The sequence below is a fragment of the Heteronotia binoei genome, chromosome 8 (genome assembly GCF_032191835.1).
Source record: "Heteronotia binoei isolate CCM8104 ecotype False Entrance Well chromosome 8, APGP_CSIRO_Hbin_v1, whole genome shotgun sequence".
Taxonomy (NCBI): domain Eukaryota; kingdom Metazoa; phylum Chordata; class Lepidosauria; order Squamata; family Gekkonidae; genus Heteronotia; species Heteronotia binoei.
Genome location: NC_083230.1, coordinates 8,756,652 through 8,776,522, shown reverse-complemented (window position 1 = coordinate 8,776,522; position 19,871 = coordinate 8,756,652). Strand labels below are relative to the sequence as shown.

At 43.7% G+C, this 19,871-nt stretch overlaps 1 protein-coding gene across 1 annotated transcript in view; it reads left to right on the top strand.

Moving 5' to 3' along the window:
* Nucleotides 1-19,871, top strand: part of COG5 (component of oligomeric golgi complex 5) — a 307,502-nt gene that overhangs the window by 208,265 nt on the left and 79,366 nt on the right. The window contains exons 12-14 of the mRNA XM_060244724.1: nucleotides 3,448-3,652; nucleotides 5,130-5,291; nucleotides 14,294-14,393. Coding sequence (XP_060100707.1) covers nucleotides 3,448-3,652; nucleotides 5,130-5,291; nucleotides 14,294-14,393 — 467 coding nt within the window. The remainder of the gene's footprint in view (nucleotides 1-3,447; nucleotides 3,653-5,129; nucleotides 5,292-14,293; nucleotides 14,394-19,871) is intronic.

The following is a 19,871-nucleotide window of genomic DNA, read 5'->3' as shown; positions in this document are numbered from 1 at the left end:
ATTTCATTGAAGCCTTAATTTCCTTTGGGATATTTATCCCTAAATATGACCACTTCTTATCCACCGATGAATAAGGAACTAGATTTCTTAGCCTTGCTTTAGTATCAACTGACAGATTGATCGGATGCAAAATTGTTTTTTCTAGGTTGATTTTTAATCCAGACACAAGACTAAATTATTGTAAGATCTGATTGATAGCCTGTAATGACTTTATTGAGGAAGTGGTATATAATACAATATCATCAGCAAAGAGAGCTGTTTTATGGGTTTTAGAGCCTATTAATCTCTTTTTGATGGCTTTAATTTTGGGACCAAATCTTGGCCGTGAAGAAATTTCTTTATCTTTTTAGGGTCCTTTTCGAAGTGGCATATAATGTAGAATAAAATTCTGAAAAGGCACCCACTATTAGCTCCAAGGAGAAAAGCATGAGACCCAACTTATCCATAATATGCTTAATTCTTCTAGAATATTTTTTTTCTCACAGACCTTCCAGGACAATAATTTAAGAGACTTTTGCACTTTCTGCCAATATCGCTGTTTAATATAAATCAAATTCTTCTGAATTTGATTTGATTCCAACACACCCAAAAGATGACGTTCAGCCACCAGCTTGTGATATATCTTTTTAGATCCTGTCTGCTTATGTTGTCTTTCTAAGTTTTTTATTTTTTCCATAACTGAATCTCTTGTCTTATTTTTTTTTGTTTCCTCAAATGGCTAGATAAGCTAATTAACTCCCCCCTATTATTGCTTTCTACGCATCTCACATTATTAATTATATTTATATCCTGCCCTCCCCTCCCCTATTGGGCTCAGAGGGGCTGAATGAAGAGATCTCTGGAGTGCTATTTTCCTTAAAATAAAAAGCCAATGCCTTTTCTATTTTCTTTGCGATTTCTGATTTCAACTTCTTCCTCTACTGCACCCTGCAGTTGCTTTAGAGGGCCCTCCATAGAAGGAGCCCACATCCACAGCTAGAGACACAGACCAAAATTACAGGGGTGCCAATTTATTAAGCGAAAACTTGTAATGTCGGTTGTCCTGTTGCTTTTTTAAGCAAATCAAATAAACCAAGAAGCACAGAGAATATCTGCTTCCTCTGGAGTTATAGAAGGAGCTCTAAATAATGTGGGTATCTCTCATAATGAACAGCTGCATAAGGGGGTTTCAAAATAGCTGACTCTCAGATTCAAGAAAGTTGTAAAAAGAACAATTTATTTAATTTGGAGTACATCATAAAATATACAGTAATAATACAACAATAAAAAACCGATCCGATTGTGATGAACTGCCAGAGTATTTCACTGCCTTGTGGGGCGAGGGGAGCAGGAGAAACAGGAGTACTAGCCAGATGGAAAACTGTTGCTGTCCTTGACCAAACGCCTGGTGGAACATCTCTGCCTTACATGTCCTGCATAACTGCATTACATCCCATAAGGAATGTGTGTCAATTGGTGGAGAGTTCCACCAGGTTGGGTCCAAAACCAAGAATGTTCTGGCTCTGGTCAAGGACAGTCAGATGTCTCTTGACCTGGGGACCACCAGCAAGTTCTTATTACCTAGTTCTTATGTCCTTGCCACCGTAATCCCTGCAACAGTCGCCTCCAGCAAATTCTTATCACCTAGTTTTTATGTTTTAGTGATAGTAATTCATGCAACAGCCACCTCTAGGCTAGACTACTGTAACTTGCTCTATGCCAGTCTACCCTTGAGACTGATCCAGAAGCTCCAGCTGGTCCAGAATGCTGCAACACAAGTTCTGATGGGAATGGCACAGATGCACATATACAACCTGTGCTACACCAGCTAGTGGCTCCCAGTGGAGCACCATATCAAGTTGAGAGCCAGTTTGGTATAGTGTTTAAGTGTGCCAACTCTTATCTGGGAGAACCGGGTTTGATTCCCCACTCCTCCACTTGTAGCTGCTGGAATGGCCTTGGGTTGTCCTTGAAAGGGCAGCTGCTATAAGAGCCCCCTCAGCCCCCCACCACCTCACAGGGTGTCTGTTGTGGGGGGAGAAGATAAAGGAGATTGTAAGCTGCTCTGAGTCTCTAATTCAGAGAGAAGGGTGGGGTATTAATCTGCATTCTTCTTGTTCTAGGTTTTGGTATTGACCTACAAGGCCATGAGTGGTCAAGGACCAATATACTTATGGTACCGTCTCCTCTGTTATGTCCCTGGGGAACACTATGCTCCTTAGACAGCAATTTGCTGGTCATCCTCAGCCCTAGACATCTGGCTTCCTTGACCAGGGGCAGAGCCTTTTCATTTCTGGCCCCAATCTGGTGGAACTCAGAAAACAAAGTAACAAGAAACTGTGGCAAAAAATGCAGTAATGTAAAATAAACAATAAAGAATATATTGAAAGTATAAAGTCTCCTAATAGTCATTATTAATATATTATCATAAGGCTTCTTAATATAAATAAATGTTCAATAGAATTAGGTCCAAATAATGTCCAAAAGGAACAGCAAATTTCAGTTTTGTCTCAAAGTCAGAAATATTATATTCACATAAATTCCCAGGACAGTGTCCAGATTTACTCAGGGTTGTTTCTTAAAAGATAAGTATTCCTCAGCTGCAACCGGAATAAGATGCAATTTCCAAGTTCAGGCATAAGCCCGTCGACAATTTCATAAAGTATTTCAAAAGGTTGTTAGTATCAAATGATATTTTTTTAAGGAATCTATTTAAACAATTCTTCACAAAGTCCCCAACAGTGCTGTATGTGGGGTCCCCGTAAGGACTCAAACTGCCATGTTCTGGATCAGTTAGAGTTTCCGGGTCAGATTCAAAAATAGCCTTAAGTAGAGTGAGTTACAGTAGTCCAATCTGGAGGTGATCTTTGCATGGGTTACAGTGGCTAAACCAGGGTGAGACAGGTAGGGGGCCAGTTGCCTAACCTGGCATAGCTGGAAAAATGTCAATCTGACAACATTTGTAATCTGGGCCGCCAATGTTAAGGAGGCATTCAGAATCATACCCAGGCTCTTGATAGCTGATATCAAGAGCACACTGTCAAAACCCAAAAGACAGCATCTCATCCCTGAGCTCCCCCACCCCTCCCTAGCCACAGAACCTCCATCTTTACCAGATTCTGTCTCAGCAGGCTGTGCTTCAGTCATCCCACCACAGCCCCCAAACTAACAGCCAGATTTGCTGGGGCGGTATCTGGCCAGTTGTCCATCAACAGCTATAGCCAGGTGTCATCAACATACTTTTGATAACTTAGCTCGAATATCTGTACCAGCTGCGTGAGGGGACACGTATAGATGTTAAATAACACCGGAGAGAGGAATGCTATCTGGTGAATGGAGTTTTGACTGTCAGAATCTTATACTCTGAAAATCTTTTTTGTAAGGTACTATTAGACCAGCTTTTAAAATGGTAAGAATCACAGGATTTAATATAGCACAGCACAAGAATTAATGGGTTTTGTTTTGCAGCATCCACGTTTCTGAAACAAGCTTTTGAAGGTGAATATCCTAAATTACTGAGGCTCTATAATGATTTGTGGAAGCGCCTTCAACAATACAGTGAAAATATTCAAAGACATTTTAATACAAATGGAACTATGGAACACGTCGTTGAACTTCAGCACTTGGAAGATGATGCGTGCGACCTGTTCATGCAAAAGAAACAAGATTATGAGTACGTGCATTCTGTGTATAATTATCATATAAAAAATCCTTAAATGTCTTTCTTTTGAAGTTTTACTGGAGAGAGAGAGAGAGAGAGAGAATTTCCTGCACCATAAAGAAGAAGAAGAAGAAGAATTGCAGATTTATATCCCGCCCTTCTCCCTGAATCAGAGACTCAGAGCGGCTTACAATCTCCTAGGTCTTCTCCCCTCACAACAGACACCCTGTGAGGTGGGTGGGGCTGGAGAGGGCTCTCACAGCAGCTGCCCTTTCAAGGACAACCTCTGCCAGAGCTATGGCTGACCCAAGGCCATTCCAGCAGGTGCAAGTGGAGGAGTGGGGAATCAAACCTGGTTCTCCCAGATAAGAGTCCGCACACTTAACCACTACACCAAACATTGCTACTTTTGTATTGGTCTTCCTGTTGAGCACATTGACTTTGCTCCTGCTAGCAAGCACAGGAGAGTATCCATTGATTTTATTTGATTCCAATTAATTGATGCAAATTAATACCAAAGGCATCTTTGAACTCGGATCTGTGGGAAGGGCGGGATATAAGTTACGGAATAAATAAATAAATAAAGATAGTTCTTTGGGTTTTCTCACCACTAGCAAGAACTGAAGAATTCAAATATGACATGCTTTTAACTGAAGTTAGTTGATGGGAGCATGCTGAAAGTATTCTGGGTGATTAATTCAGCGGTTTGTGTATTTAAAAAGAAGAATGAATTCTTAGGTACTGGTGATCTTCATCTAGGACCTCTGTGAGTCTTCTGGCTGTTTACGGGATTTGAGGTTAAGTTGGACTTTTCTACCTTGTACCATTAGAAAAAGAACTGCATAAACACCTTGAGAATTGTAGGTCCTGGTTGATCTTATGAATTCCACAAGAGCCATGTGTCAAGCATAGATATTTCGAAATAATCAAGCTTTTGTTGTAAATCAAAGACTTGTTTTATTGAAACTCTATGCCTTGCTCCAAGGACGGGTCATTGGAAGTAATACTGAATACAAAGTTACCTAGAGTCTTATAGGTTAGTTCAAAAGGCAGGGTTACAGATAACTGCAAAACAATAACATAAAGATGCAAATGGGGATGAAAGTTCAAAGGCTATTCACTACTATTTATGACTAAGGAATGTTCACATCTCCATTTCTCACACATTCCCTGCTAGCTGATAAGGCATGGCTATGTGAATCCGGGGGAGAGGCATTTTACGCTGCTTCATACAAGGTTACTCTACACATCCTGAGAAGAGAGGGTTATTATGTACCCAGAGGGAGGGAAGGAAGAGGGATAAAGGAGAGGGGGAAGGGAAAAGAGCAGCAAGGTATGAATAAACCAGCACTTAGAAATAGCATGCTTGACACCATGCCCCCTCTAGACTTATAAACACTGAAGTTTATCCAGCTCCAGATGTGCTGCTGTATTTTTTGTCTGAAAAAATGAAGCAAACATTTCTTAACCAAATTCCTCTATTATCCAGTCCAGAAATAGCCTTGAAAGATTCTCTGCAACCTTATGAAGCTGCCTACTTGTCAAAGTCCTTATCTCGACTTTTTGACCCTATCAACCTTGTCTTTCCCCCTGGGGGTCGCAATCCTCCTTCAACTGATGAGCTTGACAGCATCATCAAAACCATTGCAAGGTGTGTGCTTGAAATACATTTCCATGTGTAATGTGTTGCCATGTTTTTCCTCTCCTTGAATTATAATTTTAGAAATGAAAGTTCATTACTGTTAAATGTTTGATTCCTCATTAATTATACTGGCAATTATCAGTGAAATTAAATCAGCTTATCTTTTGCATTTTACTGTGCAATGTGGGGGACGGAGAACCTGAATACTTTTGCTGGGGCTGCCTGTAATGCATTTGATTTCCTGAAACTGTTACACAATTATGCTTAACAACTTTTCTGCTGTTGTCTCTTGCGTTGCATTAAAAGGCAGTAGAAAGAAGAGAGGTACTGAAGGCCACTGTCTACTAGGAGTCAGGTTCCAACAAATTGCCTGTGGGATGCCACAGAACTGTTTCTAGAGCCCCCTGTGCAAACTTGAGGCTGACAGTGAGTGATTGGGGTGGGGTGGGAAGGTTGTGAGAGAAAGTCTAGACTCTCGTCCCAAACGAAAAGCCAGCCTTTGGATGGAAAAACCATTCACTGGTATGTCTACTCTTGTAGACCGTCTTCTGGCTGGAAACAGAATAATTATCCACTTTGGCTTCTGGTCCTGGAATCTGTAGAAGAGCAGGATGTGTGGAATGGCTACACAGCATTTTATTTAGTAGTAGGAAGTGCTTTATGAAATCAGCCTCAGGACAAATTTGCAGTTTCTTCTGCCTGTCATTCAAGCGGTTCTCTTTGTCATTGACCATGACTGAATGCAGAAACTGGAGTGTGTACCTGGAATTCATCCAAGGTTATTTCTAATTCATCCTTATTTCTAATGTGCTAGAACTCTAAATTCCATGTGTATTCCATGTGTATTTTTGGCATGTAATTGTACATCTGTACTGAAGTTGTAAAGCTAAATGGTTAATAGCTGTTATTATTTATCTAGTTAACAAGTCTAGTGAGAGAGGTGGACTAAGAAGTTAATAAATATATAGTGTGAGCCCAGGATGTGGCTGCTTGTGTAGAGCAGAAAGTAACTGTGAAAATTACTCCAGTCATTCAACAGTATTAGATACTTTAGATCTGTTGTGCTTAGCACAGTGTATGTTGCAAAGGTATATTGAATGGGAGGTGATTTTCTTTCCCTGATCCTGTAGGTTATGTTATATCGTATATGCACTGTGATTTGCACGTTGTATGTAATTTTGTATATAAAGCCCTGAGAGAGATCATCCATTGTTTTGGATGTTGGCTGCCATCAAGATGCTGAAGAGACCAAGTGTAACGGTCCGTCGCCTTGTGACCGAGATTGGGTGGGCCGTTAGGATGGTGGCTAAGACAATAACACAAAAAACCAGGCCCAAAACAGGGTCCTGGAGTAGAGCTGCCACCAGACTGGATACTTTCACACACTGAGGCCCCAGTCAAGCCTCAGGGTTTTTAAATCCTAAACCAGGGAAAGCCAAACCACGGCAGATGTGGCCAGGAGTTCCCCAGGACAAAATACTTTTCTTTATGGTGGTTTAGGCAAACTTCGAGGTGATTAGATAAGCTTTTGGCATTCAGTTGTTACAACCCTCCAACAAAGCAACAAAAAAATCTCCTTTTTAAAACAAAAAGAAATAAGCATAAGAATTTGAAATTTGAAATAAGCATAAGAATTTACATTAGGAGCTGTGAACCAAAAATAAGAACGTTGTAAAATATACTTATCTAAACATACTAATTGGTTCCAAGGTAATCAAAGCAACAAAGTCCATCAACAGTCCCTAAACGAAGAGCCCAGCGTGGAGCGGGTCTCAGAATTCAGTCAAGTTGTCCCAAAATGAGGGCCCAGAGAATAGAAAAGGGGAATCCTTTATTCCTAGGAAACCCTCGTGGGTAAGTTCAAATAACCCAATCAAAACTCAAACTCAACAGAATAACACTAATGAGGCACAGATAAGGGAGGCAGCAACAGGTGACTCCCTTTTGTTTCCTAGGCAACAGTCCACTGGTGCACTGAGCTCAAGGCCCACACTAATAGGCCTGACCTTTTCTATGGGCCTTGCAGAAAAAAAAATGTTTAAAAATTTACAAGCAGGCCTCAAGCCTGCCCAAATTAAAACTAAGAGGAGCCATTTTAATTTGGTCTACAGCATTACACCAAGCTTTATATTGGTCTGATCCTGCTAGGACAGTCCTGAGCCAGTATTTGGTTGCTGGAGTTAGTTGCTAAAGGTGAATCCTGACAAGTAATGCTGGACATTTAAGACTGAGGTTTTAGAGGGTGTTGTGCTCCCTCACATTTGGTAGCAGACAGCTCACTACCTAGGAGTCTGGAGGCTGTATGTGATTCAGCACTGTTGCTGGATAAGCAGGTGAGGTCAGCTGTGAAAAATTCCTTCCTCTGTCTTCATCTGGTATGGAGCTTGGATCTCTATCTTGACCCAGGTGTTCTGGCCATACGGATCCACGACAAAATAACTTTGAACTTAGCTCTTGTAAAGTACTGTACGTGTGACTGTCCTTGAATACAATAACAGGGTGTGACCTGTCACAACCTGTGTTGGGGCCTTTACAGTGGTAGCTGCTATGAGTTCAAAAAACCTACCAGTAGCGGTTAGAAAAGTCTCCAAATGTTTATTTTCCACAGTCTGTATGAGAGAAAACTTTTCAGGAGGGCCTTTTTTGTAAATTAAATTGCTGCTTATAATAGTGTTTTGTTGCTGCTTGATTGTTTTTGCTCTGTTTAAATACTTTGTGATCCACCCCAATTTTTTTAATAAAAAAGTGGACAGTATCAACATAAAATCAGTGAACTACAGCATCAAGAATAACAGCTGCTATAAAGAAAACAATTTTGCTGAAAAAGCAAGATCTTCATTGTTGTCTCTGTGCTTCACACCCATGGGAATAGAGCGCCTGCGCTGACTCTGATTGGTACATAGCATGCCAGGAATTTTCACACCTAAGTCCTGGCAAGCATGCAAGGAAGCCCCACCACGCATGCTCACTGAGCCAGCGTGGACATCCCGCCAATTCTCCTTTGATCTCCGTGCTAATCAGTTGATCTTTGCTGTGGTTGGTACAGTTTCTCCTCTTCGTTTTCTGCCAGAATTGCCGTTGTTCTTCGTTCTTCCTACCATTCTTTCTTCATTTCTTAATTTCACTGGAGAGACAGTTTGGTGTAGTGGTTAAGTGTGCGGACTCTTATCTGGGAGAACCGGGTTTGATTCCCCACTCCTCCACTTGCACCTGCTGGAATGGCCTTGGGTCAGCCATAGCTCTGGCAGAAGTTGTCCTTGAAAGGGCAGCTGCTGGGAGAGCCCTCTCCAGCCCCACCCACCTCACAGGGTGTTTGTTGTGGGGGAGGAAGGTAAAGGAGATTGTGAGCCACTCTGAAACTCTTCGGAGTGGAGGGCGGGATATAAATCCAATATCATCATCATCATCATCATCTTCTTCTTCTTCTTCATTTCTCTCCTTAAAAAAGAAGACAACTTGGACTTTCTGCTCTCCACCCTTCAGGGCATACCCCTCCTCCTATTCTCTCCTCTCACCATTCTCAAAGGCTTATGGAAAGACTTTGGAGGTCCTTTAAATGCTGCACCCCCTGTGGGTGTAAGATTCCCCTCCCCCCAGACTGCCATTTGTTGTACTTATTTTGTCTGGGAGAGGCACACCAAGTGGACTTGTTTATTGTGCCCAGTTCTCCAAACAAAAGAGAAAAAACCAAGCAGCTCAGCTCTCTGCAGCGTTAGCGGAATTGTAACTGTCACCAACCAAAATGAAGTTGGCTCCTTCAACATCAGTCAGTGCCTCCGGCCAACCCTCAACATCAGCATCAACAGCAGTCTCTGCTACTGACTCAAGTTTGCAAAGCCAACCCCATTCCAATGCTGACTGCCCTCTCAAACACACAGGCTCGGATACTCATTCGGAATCCTCAACACCTGCAAAGAAGCACAGGGAAGCTAAGGATTCTAAAGGCTTGGCTACCCATTCAGACTCCTGGACACCTGCAAGCAAAAGCAGGGAGGATAAGGGTTCTAAAGGTGACAAATCCAAGAGACCTAAGAAGGACAAGGACAAACACCAGAAACGTGACCAAGGTAGTCGTACTCCATCCCTATCACCCCCAGTGCCAGATCCAACTGTCATTCTAGTGATGCTTCCATTACAGCTTATAGTGTCACCAACTTGTTCAAGCCCCCCAGCACCGGGTTTAGTGCTCTCACAACTGATTCAACTCCCCAGTTCCAAACATGAAATGGACGTGATGCAGAATACTGGCTCCTCTCGCTCTTCCCAGAGATGTGGTGCTTGTACCATCTAGTCCTCCCCCTGACCGACCAATCAACCATTATATGGATCCTTCTCCATTTTGACCCCCACCACCATCCCCTTGGGACCTGTGACAATGGCACAGGTATGGAGCATACCCACTTCATTCTGCTTATCTGTGGCTCCCTCCTTACGATGCTCTGGATTGGTACCAGATCTCACGATGCTCTGGATTGGTACCAGTCTAGAGTTTCCTGTTGACTGCCTCACCAACCTCCATTGGCGGCAGCATCGGTCTTTTCCCTGGCACTGGATCAGTATCTAAAGCACAAGCCTTGTCCTATTGAACCTGTCCAGCCCCAGGCACCACCAGCACCTGACATCGACACCTCTCCAACCTCATGGGTCAGATCATTTGAACACAAGGTGTGCTTCCTCAGCCTCTGCCTTAGATTCAGAGGAGGAATCCTCAGAACAACACCAGCTCTCTGAGCTCTCTCCCAATTCACAGATATCTTACGATCTACCCATTTCGCCATCTAAGGACCTCAGGTTTTATGGGGAGATGATCAAATGCATGGCTCACACCCTGAGCCTCTCCGCAGTACAATCTCATCCTACTGTGACTGATACAGTCTTCAACATTGTCCAGTGTGACACCTCAACATCTAGCCCTATCATTCACATCAGTGGTCCTACAGGCTACCAAGGAACCATGGTCTAAGCCAGGCTCCACTCCAAGTATCTTCAAAACAGCTCGATCATATGTATCATATACAAGAGACTGGAGCTGAGTTTCTTTTCACTCATCCCAGACCTACTTCAGTCGTAATTTGTTCATCCTCCAATGCCTGTTGGACCCACTCTATGCCACCAGACAAGGAGGGAAAGAAACTTGACAACACAAGCAGGAAATTCTGTTCTGCTGGCGCACTTGGCATCAAGGTGTCCAATTATTCAACCTGCATGATCCATTATCAGTATGCTCTTTGAGAACAATTGTCAGAGTCACTGGCACTGCTCCCAGCAGCCAGGCAAATCCAAAAGAAAGGCATGTTCTTGGCCAAGCACCAGGTAAATTCATTCAAGCATCTGGTCGACATCTCTGCTAAAACTCTTACCTCTGCTGTCACACCCCATCAACATGCATGGCTATGCTTCACCGTGCTTTAACCAGATACAAGGGCCTATGTAGAGGACTTTCCTTTTGAGGGCGATGGTCTCTTCAGCTCAACTGCAGATGCTGTACTGCAGGAGATGGACAAAAACATCAAAACCTCCCACAATTTAGGTGTCTCCTCCTCTTCCATGTTGTTCAAGAGCAGATCCTGGAACAAATCCTGGTCAAATCTCTGGACCTTTCCAGAGACAGTCCTCTGACCAGCCTTGGAAACCTCAGTCAACCCTGGGCAGATAGTCCTTTGAGACCAAGTCCAAATTCTCTGCACCTGACTCTCAATCGTCTTGGGTCATGGTCTTGTAGCCCTAAACAGGGTCTTTGACTCTTCCATTCTGGCCTATCCAGTCCCCCCGGACCCACTCGCCTGTTCTCATACTTACCATCATGGAATCATGTAACTTCGGACAAGTGGGTCCTCTCCATCATTGAGGAGAGCTATGTGATAGAATTCACTCCAGTCACACCAGTCTTTGTCACACCAACACTTTCAGCTGTCCTCCTAGAGAAGGTAAACAATCTCCTGAACAAACAAGTGATGGAGCCAGTGCCACCCAGGTTCCAAGGACATCGGTTTTATTCCCGCTACTTTACAGTCCCAAAAAAGGACAGCAGCATTCAACCAATTATGGACCTTCTGGCTCTGAACGAATTCATCAGGTATGAAAACTCTGCAGAACATTCTACCATTCATCAAACAAGGGGATTGGATGGCCGCAGTGGATGTACAAGATGCATACTTCCATCTCAATATCCATCCTTGCCACCAGAAGTACTTACGTTTTGCCATTGGTCCAAATCAATTTCAACACAAAGCCCTCCTGTTTGGATTACCAACAGCACCACGGGTCTTCACCAAGACTATAGTGGTGATTGTAGCCTACCTCCATTTACACAGAGTAATTCTGTTCCCACATAGAGATGATTGGTTGTTAGTCATGGAGTACAAACCACTTCTCCTTCAACCCATAGAGACCACGCTACACTTCCTGCAGAGCCTGGGATTACAAATCAATGTAAAGAAATCACATCTAATGCAGGCCACTAGGATACAATTCATTGACGCGATACTAGACACTTAGGTGCATACTGCATTCCTCCCTAAGCAAAGGGCAGACGGCATCATTGCACTTGTTCATCATCTAGAATCTCAGGGCGAGGGATTGGCACTTCAAATACAGTGCCTTCTGGGGTTGATGGCAGCCACCACCAATGTGTAAGTATTTGCCAAACTGCATATGCGACCACTGCAGGTCTGGTTTTTGAGACATTTTCATCCAGCCAGTGACCCTCCTCTCCTTTGCTAACATCTTCCAAGGATGGTCATTCAGTCTCTTCAATGGTGGAAGGTGGAGCAACTTCCTTTAAGGTGCGCCATTCAACCCACCCATACCTATGATCACTATCACGACAGATGCCTCCCTGTGGGGCTGGGATGCCCATGCCAATAGACTTCATGTGGGAGGAACCTGGCCACCTTCTTAAAGGGATCACCACATAAACTTCCTGGAACTACTAGCCATACAATATGCCCTCTGGTCCTTTCAACCTCTCATCTCATATTGGACTGTGTCCATCCTGACGGACAACACCACAGCCCTCGATTGCATAAATCAGCAAGGAGGGACTGTCTCCAGGAAATTGTGTGCCCTTGCTCCGGACATTTGGCATGAGTTTATCGCTCAACAGACATTTCTAGTAGCAACCCACCTACCAGGAGAACTGAACGTCAGGGTAGACTTTTTGAGCCAGGAAGCAGCCTCTCCACATGAGTGGGAGCTCAATTGTACTTACCTCTTTCCAGTCTTTCAGAGATGAGGCCAACCTCCAATAGATGTCTTTGCTACCCAACAGAATCGGAAGTGTTGTCTGTTCCACTCACTGTTCCTTTGGATGGGTCAGTTTCTCTACGTGCTTTCACCACTATTTCTTATCACCAAAGTGTTAAATAAGCTATTGAGGGAGTACCCTTGGTGCATTCTGGTGATGCTGTGGTGGCCAGAATTGGTTCCCACTCTTATTGCACCTAACGTGCAGAGCCTTTGACCGCTTCCCTTTGAACTCAGACCTTCTGCTGATATAGGAAGGTCAGTTACTGCACCACAGTGGTGCCACACCTCAAACTGACTGCATGGCTGATAAATTCTTGACCTTCTCTTTGAGGGTACAGCATGTATTATTAAACAGCCATAAGTCATCTACACACAAGTCCTATAGCTACAAATGGACTAAGTTTGTTGAGTATACTTCCTCATTATCAGTTTCCCCTCATCAGGCATCCATATCTGTGGTATTTGAGTTTTTACTGTCACTAGACGACTCTGGCCTCAACCATTTCTCCATCAGAGTCAGTCTTCTGCTCATCATGATGACATTGAGGGCTACTTGGTTTTTACCCACCTTAACACCAAACGTTTCCTCAAGGGACTGGTATGTCTTCACCCCCTGAGGAGACATCCTACTTCACCATGGAATCTTCCCCTTGTATGGTATAAATTGATGGGGCACCCCTTTGAGTCTTTGACCTCTTGCTCTCTCCACCTTCTGTCGTGGAAGACTGCATTTCTGGTGGCCATTACGTCAACCTGACGGGTTGGTGAGCTGAGACAGCTCTGAGTTTTGACTTGCCTTACCTCCGTTTCCATGAGGATGGAGTCTCACTAGTCCCTGATGTGACCTTCCTCCCAAAGGTTGTCTCTGAGTTCCACCTGTGTGCTGAGATTGTTTTGTCTGACTTCTTTCCTTCACCCAGTTCTGAAGATGAAAGCATTTATACTCTTCAGATATAGAAAAAAGGCCCTTATATTTTTTTTCTAAAAAGGACTAAGTCTTACCAGAAGGACTCTGACTTGTTCATTTTGTATGCCCCTCCCAAGATGGGCAGGAAAATCTCAGCTCCATGACTGTTGAAGTGACTCACTGAGACTATTGAGTTGTGTTATCTCCAGGCCAAGATGCCATTGCCTGGATCAGTCTGTGGTCACTCTACCCAAGCTGTAGCCAGTTTTACAGCATTTCTTAAGAGTACCTCCCTGTCTGATATCTGCAATGCACAGCCACATGGGCCACACCACATATATTCATGAAGCACTATGCAATGGATGTGCATCTGCACCAGAGATCAAAAGTGAGACGTATCGTGCTGCAAGCTGTGACTTCTGGATGACCTCCCGTGCCCACCTCCAGGTAGGCCTAGCTTGCTAATCTTCCATGGATATGAAACACAGAGACCTCGATGAAGATAAACAGGTTGTTTACCTGTAGCTGGTGATCTTCAAGTGGTCATCTGTGCATCCTTCCCCACTGCTGTCGGTCCTCCCTAACTCAAGATCATACAGCGGTCAGAAGGAACTGGTGGGATGTCCGCACTGGCTCGGTAAGCATGCGCAGTTGGGCTTCCGCACATGCCCACTGGCACCTAGGTGCAAAAATCCCTGGCTTACTACATACAAATAGGAGTCAGTGCAGGAACCCTGCTCCCATGGGTGTGAATGTACATATGACCACTCCAAGATCATCAGTTACAGGTAAGCAACCTTTTATAAAAATTCCAAGTGTTATTTTTCAAGCGTTATTTTTCTTTTCTTTTTTCTAGTGAGCTAAATGTGGCTGCTGTGGATCCAGACCTCAGCCTGGCAGTGTCTAAAAATGTGGCAAAGACTATACAACTACATGCTGTGAAATCTGAGCAGCTTGTAAGTAACTCAAGTAAATTGTTTCCTTTTGAACGCAAAAACTAAATAAGGTAGCTGTGCGGTTTTCATAGTTAAACGTATTTGTATTGTGCAAATGTGTCAAGCATTTTCCTAGTGGTGAAATATTCAAAAACTGCCCTTGAAATTGGTTGATCCATGATGATTTTGGTTTTTTTACACGTCTTGTAATTTCAAATTATTCTGTTACCCTCAAGGTTTGAGAGGGAAAGCCTGCAAAAATGAACTGTAGTCAGCACTAAGTGCCCTGACATCAAAAGACAAAAAAGAAAGAAAGCTGAAACATATTACTGTAGCACAGGGGTCGTTTTGTAGAAAAATAGGTGGTGGAGCTCATCCAGGGATTGTTATGCAGCTATTCAATGGACAAGGAGGTGGAACTCTCAGAAGGAGGAGGTGGAACTCTCAGAAAGGTTCAGGAGCTCCTGTGAGCTCCCACTGAATCCGAAGCCTGCTGTAGCAGTTTAGATCAGAACTAACAAACTCATTAGTTACGAGGACCAGGTCTAATATAAATGTCACTTTGTTGAGCTGGGCCATGCATACCATAAAACCTAACACAAAGTTCCAGAGATGTAAACTTCATAATGGTGATTTCAGATGCCGAATGGGATTAGCAGCTGAATGATAACAGCAGGCTTGAGATTAGATGTGATATTCAGAAGGGTAGTAGATGTGGAGATACCAGCGCTGGTGATGAGACAGGAAACTCGGGTCTTAATTCTGTCCAGGAGGATTCAGTTCTGGAGGATGCAAAGAAAAAATGAAAATGAGTTTGACATTAGAAACCACAACATTCAAAGACCAGTGGAGGAACATTTAACCTTCTAGAATATTAGTGACGAAAAAGTAGCAGCTCTCTTACAAAGGAATTTCAAAGTGAGATTAGAATTGCAACTGTTAACGAAGATCAATGCATCCTCCAGGGCTAATTGAGACTTAAGTTTCCTGTCTTGTTACCAATGCCTGCTGTTGCCACTTTACATACAATACAGAGCCATGTGGCATCAAAACATTAGATAGAATTGTTTTATTGTTCAACATTTATATAAGAAATGATTCTGTAATAAACAGTAATACAGAACAAACTGACTTGTGTTTGTCCTAGTATTTTCCTAAGTACAAAACACCATATAATTTTTGTGACCAAAGTTCAAAAATCCTTTTGTAAATTCCATGTCAGCTGCAGTTCACTGCTGGAAGGCTTCTGATGTGTACATGAAAATGCTGATGCAAAAAAGGTTTCAGTCCTAAGACCTTTTTCAGTTATGGCTTCAAAGCCCAAATTTTGTAGTAGTATTCTTGGAAGTACCAGTCCTAATTAAAGTGGGCTTCCCAACCCTCCTGCCCTGGCGGGGGACCCCAGGATTTCCACCCTCCTCCCCCGCTCCCCAAAAAAACAGAAGCGGGGGGAGGGGGGAAACAGCGCTGGGGAGCATGGCGAGCCTGAGCCCATCTCGGAGCAGCAGCTACGGCGAGCGGAGAAGAGGCAGCAGCTGCGGGGCGGTTCGCCACGCTCCCCGGTGCCATTTCCCCCCTCCCCCCTAGCTCCACCCCAGTGTCTCCTGGCTCCACCCCCAAAGTCCCCAGATATTTCTGGGGTTGGACTTGGCAACCCTAAATTAAAGTCAATCAGTGTTCTGAAACTCCAGTGTAACTGTTTATTATAGAATCATTTTTATATAAATGTTGAAAAAATAAAAAATTTAATGTTTTGATGCCACATGGTATGTAGCTTGACTGTTGAACTGTGGGTTCTTATATCTGATTGTTATTGTCTTTTTGCATCTGGAATCACTCCACTCTCTAAATATAAGGATCAGTGGACTCCCATTCTAGCCGTGTCTGAAGAAGTGAACTGTGACCCATGAAAGCTCATGCCCTGCCACAAATTTTGTTAGATGCTACTGGAGGCTCGCTCCTTTCTGCTAATAGATTTCTATTTTTTTCTTCTTCATCTGTTTAAACTGGAGAGGAGGATTGTCTCCAAGTGAAATAATGTGTTGATTTCAGACTGAGCAAAATCCACTCAAGTGCTACTGATGATAATGAAACGGTTGAAAAAGCAAAGGGGGAGTGAAGAAAAGCAGCCAGGAAAGTGGGAGGGGAGAAAGGGAGATGTGTTGAACTGGAACCATGAATGTATTTTTAAATACTTAGCCATCTATTTCTATTATTAAACAATGGAATCCAATGGAATTTGATTATTAAACTATGGAAGCCATTCCATGTGTTCTAATCCCTAATTTAGGGTCTTTTTGAAAGAAAATAAAATCCTAGATAAGCACAGAGAAATCTAATCTTAAAAAAAAACTTTTCAGAATATGCCAAAGTAATTTCCTTTTAGTTATCTCCCCCTTATCACAATCTGCCCCCTTTTTTAACACACATACACCTGTATGTGTGTGTGTGAGAGAGAGAGACAACAGAGCATGGCAACCTCACTGTAAATTGTGCTTGTCAGAAGAATCCATTTACCTACCCTCCCTCTGAAGAAGTGTACAAAAGCTTATAACTGAAATAAAGTTATAACTAAAAGGTAACACAGTAATCGGGTACCTAAAGCCAAATCCCAAAGGAAATAGTGTTCTATGAGCTGCTATATTCAAAATTTTATACAAAATCAATAATACATTCCACAATATAACAAACAAGTGAAAAGCAAAAGTCCCAAGGACTAGAAAAGCCTCAGCAGGTGTATATTGGCAATGTCCTTGTAGTAACTGTAAGTTAGTCTTCTTCAGAAGTACAGGTTGCAAATATCCTTATAAATATGGTATGATGTATTGAAGCCCCAAAGTACACATATACAACGTGATTTCCGGATGTCTAGTGCGTTTCAAGGATGTAGCCCTTCCTCAGGTAAGTCTTTTTCCAATCAAGAGCAATTCTGCTAATAAAGTTTTACACACTTATACATTAAACTTCTAATTCTAGATCCCGATTAACAACTTCTTACAGCCATACAGCTTCAAATAATTCAAATTCTCAGGTAGTGTCTCCAAGAGTTAAGACAACAATTCAAAGTCCATAAATACATTTGTAGTTTAGTCTCTTTTCTGTTCCTTGCAAAATCCCCCAGAGACCACCATTGACCTGACATGCTGTCCAGAATACAAGGCATGTTTTCGATGATCTTCTTTAGAGTTGCCACCATCAACAGCCACAGTTCATCTGGAACTATATCATAGCATATGCAATGATGTTTGAAACCAACACGAGCGTCTGATGTATGTTATACAAGATACATGAGATTCTCCAATATGTAATATATAAGATTTGCTTACCCAGTGCCTTAAAATCTTTAAGTGAAGTAGTCAGATATGCTTCCACAGAGTGAAGCACTATTCATTCAGTCTCAAATGGTATAAAGTTCTCAATATCCAAAGGTCCTAGTCACTATTTCTGAAATCCTTCAACATTAATTAACTGTTGAGTAACACAGCACATTATGATACCCTAACTCACATAGGCTTGGTTAAAATTGTTGTGAATGAAGCCACAATCCTAGATCATTTGGGGGAGTCTGAGACCAAATTGTTAACACAGTAATACCCTAGAATTCCAGAATTCCACCCAGAATTCCACCCAGAGCTAGCCCTAGACTTTCTGGTGTCAAGATGCCTTGCCATTTTTTTTCCTGTTGTCTGAAGTATTTTACTTTCCTGCTTCTCTGCTTCGCCTGTGCCTATCTCTGCATAATAGTTATCACATTCCTTCCGCCTAGTCTCAAGGATTATCAGGGTCACTCTTGCAAGATTATGTGCACTTGCAAACGGAATGAGAAATACTTGGAGGGGGGGAGGGATTGCTGGTTTTCGCCTTCCTTTGAAAATGTAATGGTTTTAGCCAAGGCTATAAGAGGAGGAAAACCCCCCAAGCCAGTTTTCGCAAAGTCCGTCCTACCTATAGTTGTCATGAGTCAATAAATATCCATCAATGAAATGGACTGTTTGTGATCATTGAACCGCTGGGGTCTTGACATATTGCGAAAACTTTCTTCTACCACCTTGGTGCACCTTACCATTGCCAACCATGTCAGACGACGAGAAGACAATAACCAAAGACATTCAAACTGACCCGATCGACCCCTTCTAGAGGGACCAAAGCTCGTGCCCAGGTTCATGATGTCCAGATGGAATGAGAGGGGCTCGAGAGGTTTAGTAGAATGGGAAGAATGGGAGGCTACCGCAGGACGCTACTGCTCTTCAGCACTTCACGGAGCATATCGGGCTTGAGGGTCTGACGATGAGGTGGATAGCTCTGCGGGAGCCATGGGTGGCCACCCCAGAGAGGTACTGGCTGCAGGAAGGCCTGAGGGTGCACAGCCAACATCTAAGAGACGAAATGCTAGCCATGAGCAACTACTTTATGCAGGAAGTGAGAACACTTGCCCGTCAGCTACAAGACATAGCTGTTCAAGTCACTAGGGCACCTCCCGCACAACAGCCAGTTGCCCCCCTCCTCCTGCACCAGGTGGGGGGCTACCCCTGCCACCACCAGATGGTGGAGGGGTACCGGTGCTGCCGGCCATGCCTCCACCTGAGTCATGTTTTACTACAGGGGGTCCAAAGTTGCATGGAGCCTGGTTCCACAGAAACCCCTCCAAGTTAGGGTACTTCTTGGTACAAGTGAGAGGCCACCTCTGGGTCTGGGCTGACAATTTTCCGACAGAGGAAGCCAAAATGATCTATCTTGGGATGCTTAGAGGGGGCAGCGGCAGACTGGTATATAACCCTCTACGAGATGCAATATCCCACCCTGGCTACTGCCTGGAGCCTGCTGTGAGCCCTTCGGATCCAGTTTGAAGACGCACTACAAAAACCTAGCGCCATTTCAGCACTCCAAGACCTCCAGCAAGGTATGAAGTCTGTCCAGGACTACACATCAGAATTCTGTATCCAGAACAGTAAGGTGAACTGCTGGGCTGAGAGAACCAGAATTGAGCAATATAAGAGGGCCTCAACTCATCCCTGTTTGCAGAGGCACTGACTACTGGGAACCCACAAACCCTGGCGGAGTGGATCCAGCTGGTGTGTGAGATCGAGGACTGACAGAAAGTGGTTGCACTTCACCATAAGCAACAAGAGGGGGCCACCTCCAAAGGGACTAATGACAAAGGGGAAGGGGCCCCCCCACAAGCCCCTGATCACACCCAGTGAGAAGGAGTGGCGCACAAAAAAACTGCCTGTGATTCAAATGTGGGGGTGAGAATCACGTAGCCAGCAAAAGTCCAAGCACCCCCAGGGGGACCCCACCATTAGCCCCTAAGAAAGGAGAGCCAAAGCAGAAGAACCCCCCCACCCAAGACAGGAAAAGGGGGTGCCACCCTTCTCCACTACCTGGGTCAGCGTGCTGAGACTTCAGGGGAGGAAAGCGGTGAGAACCAGCTGGCGGGAAACGCCAATGACCTGCTGTAAAGAGCACACACCAGCAGGTCGCTGCCATTGCCGCGCCACT